Genomic DNA, 12,604 nt, shown 5'->3' with positions numbered 1-12,604 from the left:
AGACACCTCGGGAATAATTCTTTACGTATGAGCATGTTCAAACAGGTCCGTTCCTACGACATCGACGTAACACCGATTTTGTACGTAAATCCGTCACTCCCAGCCCCTATGCTAACGAAGTAGGCTAGTTTGGATGACAAACTCTTAAACGACATAAATAAAAATAACCATTTTTAAAAATCCTTACCTTTATTGCCGTGCTTGTCTTGGTCGACTGGCTGTATTAAACAAACCTCAGTTTAAAAGTGTACATCAGTGTTTCCCAACCTTTATTGAGCCAAAACACACATTTTTCATTACAAAAATGTCACGGAACACCTCTAAACAAACATGTTTAGTTGTACTCAAAGATTATTCAGTAGTATGAATGGCAACAGATTCATTTGTACGTTTTTTTCCATCTAGTGGAAAAGTATTTAATTGTTCTGCCTTTCAATGGCGTATTTGTTATAGCCAGTTCATACAGCAACATTGGTCTAAAAATATTTTTAAAATTTTAGAAAACAAACGAAAGAAGGCTGCTATGAATTAAACAATAATATACATTTTTAATGTATAACACCAAATGCTATGCTATTTCTGGATTGTTGATTGTTCTAAGGTTGGCCTGGCTTTATAGATAAAAAAAAATACAATAAAATAAACCTAATGAATAATTTAAAATGTCTATTGAGCTTTACGCATTCTGTCAGCAACTGAAGCTCTGTGGTTGGTGAAATTATTAAGGACACAATTGTTACTCAAGGTGAGGAGTTTGTAGTTTTGGGTGTCTTTACTTCCCGTTGGACAATAATCTCCTTCTTCTTTATCTTCTTCCAGCTCACTGTCTTCGTCGCTGCGTTCATCTTTTTCTATCTGAGGGCAGAAGATGACAACATGCATGATATTTTGGATATATATTCTGTGCAGGTTTGTCTGAAAAGCTTTAGTAGAAGTAATATAATGCTATTCATTCTCACTGTTTAAAAAGGGGAAAAAAATAGAAAAGCACATTCGTTTTTGATTAAGATGGTAAACTAAAGTTATTTGCATTCCTGAAATGACATTTTTGTTTTAGATGCTACGCTTCATTAATTTCCGACTGAAGCCTAGGAATGTAAATATCAAACAATATTTCAAAATGGAACAAAGCTAATGTTCTCAATTTTATTAGAAAAACAAATGGGGGAGGGAAATAGCTTGCCAGTGGTTAGTTATTAACATTAACATTCCACCGTTGCAACAAAGGCTCAGTTTGCGAAATGGAAATTTGTCCTTCAATCACCACTGAAAAAAATATAACACTTGTAATCAGTATAAAGATTTAAAAAAATGCAGAGATGAGTCTCACCGTTCCTGTCAAGAACTTCCCGACCATCCTTAAGATTAAAGCAGCCCAAAATACATGTAGACCTTGCAGTACCATTAAGAGGATGTTGAAAAAGTAGTAGCCGGCAAAGGGTTCGAAAGTCTCCATGGATAGTACAAGGGTTGTGTGGATGATCCTGGAAAATGACCACAGAACACAAGTTAGGTTTTTCACGTGTGAGGTAGTATTTACGTATGTCCGAGAGAAAGAAATAGAATAAAAACGGATTTACTTGCTAGGAAAAATCACCAGCCGAGTCAAAAAGAAAACTGAAGCAAAAACCACAAAGAGGACATCACAGACTTTCCTCCAGCCAGAGCCGTAGTTAAACATCTTGGCAGACTGCAGACATCGAGAGGCACAAGATTATTATTGTGTTCTAGACAAGGTCAAACAAAGGAAATACTGTTTTTCCTCTAATGGATGCCATGACCCGATTAGCCACCTGTCACTTATATATACTGTACCGTAAATATAGAATAAACGCTTCCCTTTAAGTGTAGCCTCTAATTTCTTGGACTTTTAACACGTGTAAGTTACTATTTGTGGTTTGCTATTAACAAATTCACCATATTTATTTATTTGGTGGACTGTGTCTGCAACTATTCTCTGAAAAACTCACCTATTTGCATAATGCATATTTCTGTGCTCTTCTGTAATGTCCTAGGATACCATAAGATGGTGCTGAAGCCCGATAGGAAAGTAGTCATTGGCGTCAAGAAAGTATGTTGACACGATAGACATGATCTACAGTTACTGTTCAAGATCTTTGTAAGTTGGGGGAGGAACTAAGTTTAGGTTTTTAGTGCAAATTCTGGAGAGTTTACCCCATGTGAATGTACATGTGCACTTTTGGCGCACTTAAAAACAACAATCAAATGAGTAACATGTTTTCATTCACTGCCATTGACGGCTATAGACGTCGAAAATTCATTTGAAATATTTCTATTAATTTGACACTTCCCATTTTAGTTAATAAGAGTATGAAAACCTAAAAAAAATATTATTCATTGTACATTTAGAACAGATATAAAATGTGTGATTAATCGTGAGTTAATTATTGAATTCATGTGATTAATTACAATTGAAAAATTGACGCGATTTAAAAAAAGAAAAGAAAAGATCATTAAAAATTAGGGGCGTTAGGCGATACATTTTTTAAAATTGTAATTAATCGCATGACTTGACTAGTTAACTCACGATTAATCACAAATTTTAAATCTGTTCTAAATGTACAATAAAAAAAATCTAGGTTTTCACACTTTTTTTTTTTAACTAATAGAAATAGTTCAAATGAATTTTTGACGTCTATAGCCGTCAATGGCAGTGAATGAGTTAATGTTATAAGATGATTTGAAAATGATATTAAACTTTTGGGGGATTATACTTTGTGGCATGTAGTCGTCAGTTGATTTTGGACTTTGATTTGCGAGTATATATTAACTTGAGATAAGAGTGCAGTATGGTAGCAGGTGGCTCAACGCACTTATAGGCAAACAAGCTAACAATTAGCATCTGTGTTGCAGAGTTGTTACTAACACAAGCGGAGACAGTCAATAACAAACCTCACAGGCATATATTTTTAATCCTCTGTGAAGAATGACAAATATTACTGAGAATCTGAGAGAGGATTACCCAGTACAGTACTATACGTATAATATATAAAAAAATTATTTAATTCAATTTTTATATATATATTTTTTTACACCTGATAGCTGTTTGGAATTGAAATAAATTGTAATTTCCTGGTAACACTGTTGAATATTAATCCATTCACTGCCATGAACTCATTAAAAAAAGATTATTAAAAATTAGGGGCGACAGGCAATTAAAATTTTTAATTGTAATTAATCGCATGAACTCACGATTAGTCAAAAATTTTCTATCTGTTCTAAATGTACAATAAAAAAATTCAAGGCTTTCATACTCTTGTTAACAAAAGTGGAAAAAAATGTTTAACTAATAAAAATAGTCAAAATGAATTTTTGACGTTTATAGCCGTCAATGGCAGTGAATGAATAAAAAAAGAAAAGATTATAAAAAATTCGGGGTGTCAGCCGATTAAAATTTTAATCGTACTTAATTGCACGACTACACTAGTTATATCACGATTACTCACAAATTTTATATCTGTTCTAAATGTACAATAAAAAAATCTAGGCTTTCATACTCTTGTTAACAAAAGTGGAAAAAAATGTTTAACTAATAAAAATAGTCAAAATGAATTTTTGACGTTTATAGCCGTCAATGGCAGTGAATGAATAAAAAAAGAAAAGATTATAAAAAATTCGGGGTGTCAGCCGATTAAAATTTTAATCGTACTTAATTGCACGACTACACTAGTTATATCACGATTACTCACAAATTTTATATCTGTTCTAAATGTACAATTAAAAAAAATCTAGGTTTTCATACTCTTGTTAACAAAAGCAGAAAAAATGTTAAACCAATAGAAACAGTTCAAATGAATTTTTGACGTTTATAGCCGTCAATGGCAGTGAATGAGTTAAACATCTACAGTTGAGTAAAGAAGTAGCATAAATGTGGTCATAAAAATACTGATTCTCCACAAAAGTAGCTTAGCAGAAAAAAAAAGAAGTTTGCATGACCTCTAGCAGGATATCAGCGGAGTCGTGCAGGATCATGACCAAAGTGCCAACGCGAATGTAGTTGGCACAATACGAGAAACTGAGCAGGAAGATGGTGGCCAAATGATGGATCACTTGTTCCTTGAAATCCTAACCAATAAAGTAGATTTCACAAAAGAGACCTAATCATGTATGGAACAAAATGGCTATAAAATATTGAGGGTCTCACCTTCCTCTTGATGTCAACGGAGATCCGGAGCAGCAAGGAGCCATAAAAGCCAAGCTCCAGCATGTAGTACCAGTAATGACGACTTTGCATGGGCTGTGGAACATTCAATGACATAACGTGACGTATTATAAAAAAAATACAGCACATGGAAGTAGAATTTGAATTGCTAGCCTAAACACAATTTACAACCTAAATAAAGTATACATTTATTCCCAACATTTTTTGGGGGGGCGATTATTGATGTTAAGATTTTTTTTTGTCCAATCAGATTTCAGTTTCTTACTGTTGCTATGTCAATGTAATCTGCCCATCGCAACTACTGTTTTTTTTTAACCAATCAGAGTTGACGTCAATTTTTTTCCGTCCTCTGATTGGTTGGTCAGAACAAAACTTAAAGAATTTGAAATAACTTGAATTGCAAATAAATAAATAAATAAAAATGATTATGTTATCAGTGGCTTGTCATGTGCCCACCCACCTGAACCGGATATTGCCTCCAGCATTCCCTGAGGTCCCAGAACCAGGGGGTCTATCGAGGAACCACAGGAGAACAAAAAGTGGCAATTGAGGGAATTATTTTTATTTTGCCATATGTTATGAAAAAACGTGAACAACTTACATCAATCAAACAGGCCAGCCCGCCCACAAAGGCTGTGAGGTAGAAAAAGAACCTCCAGCTGTGACAATAAACAAAGCAGATATTTCTGTAGCTCAAAAGGTGATTATAAAAACATAAAGAAATTTATTTTTCAGATAAAATAACATACAGTGGTACCTTGACTCACTGGTTATCCAAATTTTTCAAGATACTAGCAAACACTCTTTTTTTCTTTTTTTTTGGGCAACACCAAATTTGACAAAAAGCAGCAGATGGTGAACAAGAGAAAGAGGATTTGAGAAATGAGTGTTTTGAGTTATGAGCATGGGCACAGAATGAATTCAACTTGTAATTCGAACTTGATTGGTAAACGGAGAAGGCTTACTTACGTCGCCTCTCCAAACTTTTTGGTTTGACACGGCTTGTCCTGGTGGCGGCGCAGTCGGAACCAGGTCTCGATTTGCCGCTGGCTTTTGCCACACAGCGACATTAAATGAATGATGTCACTCTGGAATTAGCGCACAGGGGAAGGTCAGTGTGTTATTTAACGCACCATTGCATCACAAAATAATATGAATATAAAACATATAATAGTAACTAATTCGCTGCCATTGACGGCTATAAACGTCAAAAATTCATTTGAACTATTTCTATTAATTTTTACCCCACTTTTGTTAACAAGAGTATGAAAACCTATTAAAAAAATTGTACATTTAGAACTGATAAAATGTGTGATTAATCGTGAGTCATGCGATTAATTACGATTTAAAAATTGAATCGCCTGACTAGACGATTGTTAAAAATTAGTGGCGTCAGGCGATTACATTTTTTAAATCGTAATTACTCTCAACGATTAATCACAAATTTTGTATCTATTCTAAATGTACAGTAAAAAGTCTAGGTTTTCATACTCTTGTTAACAAAAGTAGATTTTTTTTTTTAACTAATAGAAATAGTTAAAATGATTTTTTTGACGTTTATAAAGGTCAATGGCAGTAAATGAGTTAAAATGGTTGCTTTGTTTCCTAACCAACTCACTGGGAAGCTGCAGATTTAGAGCAGATTGGGTTACTATTATCCAAGGTTGGGTTCATTATTTTTTATTTTAAAAATTGTGCTGAGGATTGGATTTGGGCGGGCTGTAGAGCTGAAGCTGGTCACAGGTTGATGTAAATTTTAAAATTAGCATCATTTAGCATTAGCATCATCACCACACCTTATACTGACATTCTAGAAGAAACCCATTTTTTTGGTAGCACTGGCTTGTTTCCTTTTGGACCCAGCGCTGGGTTAGCGATTTCACCCAGTTTGGGTTACATTTTACACAGCAGGTTTAAGAGTGCATAATGACAATAATAACGGATGAAACGAGTCCTTGAGTAATTCACGTACTCCGATAATTTTTTCTGCCTCTGGTACTCATTTATTTGGTGTGCATGGTCAGGAAGACAGTCAAGCTAGCTGTAGCAATGCTACACAAAAACGATAATGTGGTGCCATGGCCAACATTAAAATAAAAATATTTCCAAATACAGTGATACACAGAGTTACGCTTTTATTTTGAAGTTACCCGTGACAGCGCGTGTCACGTGTGATATGGCGGCTGACTGGCCTCGTCTTCCTGACTGGAAGTTGTAGTCTGAGCTCAGTTTAAATTTAAATTGCCCATCACAAACCGTTGCCACCATAACATCCTGAAATCATGTTCAATTGCTAATTAAGGATGCTAAACAAAAAAAAAAACGAATTACTTACACAGACATTGCAGAATGTGGTGCCTGTTCCCTGCGCTAACGGCTAGTGGCTAGCGGCTAGTGGCTAGCAGCTAGCCGCTAAGCGAGTAGCCATCAGACTACTTTTCAAAGGCAGTTTAATAGGCGAAAATGACTGCACACTTTTGCTGACAGCCTGATACAGTCATTACGAATCCATTTTTAACAAACCAGGCTTACCCAGATACGCTGTATTAGCCGGCAAAATCTCCACTGTGGTTCTGATGTCACTTCATTCTCAGCCTAAAATCTCACTTCCTCATGTTTGAGGTTGTTTATAATTAACTCATTCACTGCCATTGCTATAAAGGTCACACATTTATTTTAACTATTTCTATTAGTTTAACATTTTTCCACTTTTGTTAACAAGAGTATGAAAACCTAGAAAAAAATGATTGTACATTTAGAACAGATATAACATTTGTGATTAATCGTGAGTTAGTGAAGTCATGCGATTAATTATGATGACGCCCTTATTTTTTTAATAATCTTTTCTTTTTATAATGAAAAGATTAAAAATTAGGGGCGTCAGACGATTACATTTTTAATCATAATTAATCGCCTTACTTCACTAATTAACTCACGATTAATCACAAATTTTATCTCTGTTCTCATACAATAAAAACAAATCTAGTTTTTCTTACTCTTGTTAATAAAAGTGGGGGAAATGTTTATCTTATAGAAATAGTTAAAATTAATATAAAATATACACGATTAATTTAATTTGAATCGCCTGACGCCCCCAATTTTTCATCTTTTCATAGAAAAAGAAAAGATTATTAAAAATGAAGGGCGTCAGGCGATTAAAAAATGTAATTGTAATTAATCGCATGACTTCACTAGTTAACTCACGATTAATCACAAATTTGATCTCTGTTCTTATACAATAAAAACAAATCTAGTTTTTCTTACTCTTGTTAACAAAAGTGGGGGAAATGTTTATCTTATAGAAATAGTTAAAATTAATATAAAATATACGCGATTAATTTAATTTGAATCGCCTGACGCCCCCAATTTTTCATCTTTTCATAGAAAAAGAAAAGATTATTAAAAATGAAGGGCATCAGGCGATTAAAAAATGTAATCGTAATTAATCGCATGACTTCACTAGTTAACTCACGATTAATCACAAATTTTATCTCTGTTCTTATACAATAAAAACAATTCTAGTTTTTCTTACTCTTGTTAACAAAAGTGGGGGAAAATGTTAAACTAATAGAAATAGTTACAAATATTTTTTGACGTCTATAGCCGTCAATGGCAGTGAATGAGTAAAGTGAAATGTTTAATTTTCTCTTGTGTATTCATAATTGTTGTTTAACCAAGGTACACGCAGCGCTATAAGTATTTTTTTTAAGGTCTTCCACTGAGCTACTGAACACTGAGATTTTTTTTCCAGGTTGTGTTTCTCACGTTTCCAAAAGTGGGAACATCAGAGAGACAATCAAAAATGTATGAAAGGGTTTATAGAGAGTCGAACCTGTGTTGGGCGCGCGCTTTGTTGCGTGTAAAACGACTCCAGCTCCGGAGCGGGGTCCGCGGTCACTTGCAACCTGTTCCTAACCCCCAAACATCTGCCGATGGGCGGGGCACAGAACCTGCGGGCAAAGAAAACAAAAGACGAGTCACACTTGATGTGATAACACAACATAAGAGTGTGGGAGAGTCAAACTGTTGTGTTTGGGAAAATGGCGCTTACAGGCAAACATTTAGCAACTCAAATGTTTGATTGACGCGGTCAGAGGAGCATTTCTATCGAGCAGGGGTTGAACGGATTAGTCGACTGGTCAAGGGGTTCTTAACTTATTATGTATCTTCTGTCACTTTTTTTTGCTGTGTAAATAATATTCTCATGCCTTAATATGAATTAAGCAGACAAATCCACCAGTTTGTATCCATCACAGCCTGGGGGCGGCCATTTTGCCACCTGCTGTCAACTGAAATTGTCACACACGGCCTAAGGGTTTCAGGTAACGGCTGATCACGGCGCACCTGTTTGCTGGGTTTAGTCATGTGACATTCACAAGCAGAGCCCTCAGGCACTGTGATGTCATTTTCGGTCGACAGCAAGTGGCAAAATGGCCGCCCCCGGAGATGGATTAAAAACAGGTGGATTTTGCTACGAAACGGGGGAATCAAGCCAAAAAATGTTCTTTATAATATTATGCTATATGCGCCCCCACTAAACACAGCATTCTCGTTAATATTGCGTTTGTGGAATATGACAGCAAAATCGACCTTTTTTTATCTATCTCAGAGGACGGCCATTTTGCCACTTGTCGTGCACTGAAAATGACATTACAGTTGCTCAGGGCTCAGGTGATGACCAATCACGGTTTATCTTTTTTTCTGAACTTGGTCATGTGACATGTGATGTCATTTTCGGTCGACAGCAAGTGGCAGTACAATGCAAAATGGCCGCCCCCCTGAGATGAATAAACACAGGTGGATTTTTTTTTTTTCAGTTCAGAAAATCCTATTTCGCAAACATGTTTAGCATCGCATAGGACATATTGCAAGGAATTTTTTGACTTGACTCGCCCTTTTAAGTCGGCTAGTAGCTAATCTTGTCTGACGGTCCATTTTACAGAAGATTTTCGACTCACCAATCAATAGTCATTGCCTGACTATAACGTTCTGTGTAAAATAAATAAATAAACAAAACATTAGGGGTGTGCCAAAAAAATCGATTCTCATAAGAATTGCGATTCTCATTTAGTACGATTCAGAATCGATTGTAAATGTCCCAAAATGGATTTTATTTAAATTATTTTATACTGTCTTGCCTTTGTCTGTGTGTGCCTTTATTTGGAGCGCTGTTCATGTTGTACCCGATTTGGCCACCGAGGGGCAGTGTGGTTCCACGCGGTCTAATACACTGTTAAGTTGTAGCCACATTAGAGAGTAGAAGGAAAAAGTCACAATCAAGTTATTCCAATAAAAGTTGTTTTTTTGCAGTGTGGAGACGTTCTTTTGAGTGATTAAAGTGCCATGAGTACAGACAGGAGTAGATCATTACAATTCCTTGCACATCTATAGATTGAAGCAAAAATCATTGTCAATCAAATCATTTTTAATAAAAAAAAAATCGTTCCCAATCGAAAATCGATTCTGAATCGAATCGCAGGCCCAAAAATCGGAATCGAATCGTGAGACATTCAAAGATTGCCACCCCTAATAATTAGGCTAAAATACCAACACCAGAATTTGTATGAATTAATTATTACTTCGCCTTTTTATTTTTTATTTTAGTAAAACTACTATTCGAGTATTTGGGCCACATTGAAAAGGAAAAAAAAATACCCACAAGCACAAAAGTTATAATTTTAATTAATATATATATATATATATATATATATATATATATAATTTTTTTTTGCAGCGTGGAGCCATTGTTTTGAGTGATAAAAGAGCCGCGAGTAGCGCGCTAATTAGCATTAGCGAGTCAGACTGGAGTAGATCATTACAATTTCTTGCACATCTAAAGATTGAAGCAAAAATGATTGTCAATCAAATCATTTTGAATTAAAAATCGATTCTGAATCGAATCGCAGGCCCAAAAATCGGAATCCAATCGTGAGACATTCAAAGATTTCCACCCCTACAAAACCGTATTCTAATTGCAAATGTAATACATAGCACACCACATGGTTGGACTAACTCATATGACAAGCAAGCAGGATTTCATAGAAAAAATATTTATACACAGCGAATCCATTCAGACGGCACAAAGCCTCTCTTGTTCCGGTCTCCTAAGATTTTCTCCCCTGGTGATAACGACACACCTGCTCCTCGCCCCGCAGCTCATCCTCCTAACCTTAACATCAGCTCAGCACTTGATCCCAATCAGGAAATGGCGTGTGAGCTTCGTAGACAAATATTTGCCGTGCGATAACCTCAGGCAAACGGAATGTAAGCAATGGTTTACCTTCTGCTTTGACATTTGTTTACAGCCATTGTCAAAAGCGGCTCAGTTTAGTGAGCCGACCTGTTAAGATGGCAACAAGGTCAACAAAGGGCAAACGTGCTGGATGGAAAGCCGTAGTATTCGGTATTTTATACACAAACAAAACGTTGTTTTTTTTTTCCTCGTACCTCTCAAACATGTAACGCAGGCCCACGAAGATCAAAGCGAGGGGCAACGCCATGAGAAGGTGTTGGGGCAGCGGGCGCTCCGAGTGGGCCAGCCGGTCCATGTCCTCCCAGGTCACACCTGGAGGAAGCCAGTAGTGCTCGGCCCATACATTAGGCAGCAGCTCCATTTGACTGCGGGTGGAGATTTGATTGATGTTAGCGTGACTTCCAAACCGCGGAGGAATTGTCTGTTTACTGCCAATAATGTATCTTTGTCCGGCTATCTTTGCCGGTGACGTAGAGTGACAGGCAGAACAATAAAATGCTATCAGTGTGTCTATCTGTTGCCATTCATACAACAGATTGATCTCGCTTTCTGTTTGGAGTTCACGCAGAGTACAGAAGAACATTTGTAAATAAACTGAGACGGGATCGTTTTTTGTTTAGTGTAGTGCTGTGAGATTATTCAAAAAAGAGTTTGTTTTTTTTTTCATTTTTTTAAGAAATGCCCATGTTCAATAAAGGTAGGGAAGCACTGAGACAGGATACAAAAAGCTCTTTAGATTTGAGCTTGAATTTGATTTGTCACAATAAAGAAGCGATGACTCCACATAGAGTAAGCATTTACGCACATGTACGAGTCACAAAAAAAACAAAATGAGACAATTAAAGCACTAAAACTGGGAAAATAACTCAAATAGACATCGGAATGAATAGCATGACACTTGTGCAAACAAAGTGGAACCATGCAAGTTATTTATATATATTTTTTACATTGTTCATTAACGAAAACCACACCTGGGAAAGTTCCAGACCATTCCAATGCAATACATATTTTTGTAAGTAAATATATATATAATTTGACTATTAACTCATTCACTGCCATTGACGGCTATAGATGTCAAAAATTAATTTGAACTATTTCTATTAGTTTAGCATTTTTTCCCACTTTTGTTAACAAGAGTATGAAAACCTAGAAAAAAATATTGTACATTTAGATATAAAATTTGTGATTAATGGTGAGTTAACTAGTGAAGTCATGCGATTAATTACGGGGGTGAAATCAAGCCCCTCATTTTTTATATTTTTTTCTTCTTTAAAAAAAAAAGAAAAGTAAGTAAAAATTAGGGGCGTCAGGCGATTATTATTTTTTTAATCATAATTAATCGCATGACTTCACTCGTTAACTCATGATTAATTACAAATGTTATATCTGTTTTAAATGTGCTTTAAAAAAATCTAGGTTTTCAGATTCTTGTTAACAAAAGTGGGAAAAAAATGTTAAACTAATAGAAATAGTTCAAATTTTTTTTTTTTTTTTTTTTTACATCTATAGCCGTCAATGGCAATGAATGAGTTAATTAAGTTATATATTATTATTGTTGTAATTTTTTTTTTATATTGTATTATTGACTATTTGAATTTAAATATCAAGGTCATCAACAAAAGGTAAAACCCCACTTGGAAATATTATACAAATATTGATTATGATTGAATATTGTGTATTATTTATTAGTAGTATAAATAATAGTACTAATTTTTTTTACACATTTTTTTCACATTTGGATTTGTATATTTTCACAAATTCTTCAAATGTTTTTATTTTTGTCAATTTTATTTAGTTGCGTCTAAAATATAAAGAATATTCATAAAAACACAAATCAAACCAATAAGTAAAAATACATGCACAATACACGACGTTAAAAAGCTTGCAATTCAACAATCCCAGCTAACCAAGTAGTACATCGTCGTTTTGCTTCATAACACAAGCACAATAGGCAACACAGATCAAAATCACTTCCACGCTCAAACGCGCAAACTTTCCTTCAACTTACTGTGAAATTTGCCCAAAATGCCAAGCAGCAAGTGGCGCGAATAGTTGTGACGGCACAAGTAGAAAATCCACATGAAGAGTCACCTCCTCTCGGTGTACTGTGGGGACGTGTTTGTGTGTGATGCTTTTTGGAGTCCTAACAACTAGGCGTTCACACCCGC

General features: G+C 35.4%; 1 protein-coding gene across 1 annotated transcript; it reads right to left on the bottom strand.

Annotated features, from left to right (window-relative positions):
• Positions 1-252: 252 nt before the first annotated feature.
• LOC144044903 (ceramide synthase 2-like) lies at positions 253-12,604 on the bottom strand. The gene is made up of 11 exons (XM_077559602.1): positions 12,445-12,604; positions 10,631-10,801; positions 8,016-8,133; positions 5,153-5,271; positions 4,785-4,842; positions 4,644-4,694; positions 4,166-4,258; positions 3,958-4,086; positions 1,581-1,690; positions 1,331-1,484; positions 253-855 (listed from the first exon to the last, which is right to left on the bottom strand). The coding sequence occupies exons 2-11, from the start codon at positions 10,795-10,797 to the stop codon at positions 667-669; spliced, it is 1,188 nt and encodes a 395-aa protein (XP_077415728.1). The 5' UTR covers positions 10,798-10,801; positions 12,445-12,604; the 3' UTR covers positions 253-666.

The sequence above is a fragment of the Vanacampus margaritifer genome, chromosome 2, assembly GCF_051991255.1.
Source record: "Vanacampus margaritifer isolate UIUO_Vmar chromosome 2, RoL_Vmar_1.0, whole genome shotgun sequence".
Taxonomy (NCBI): Eukaryota; Metazoa; Chordata; class Actinopteri; order Syngnathiformes; family Syngnathidae; genus Vanacampus; species Vanacampus margaritifer.
The sequence above is the reverse complement of the archived record's forward strand: the minus strand, read 5'-3'. Positions and strand labels throughout refer to the sequence as shown.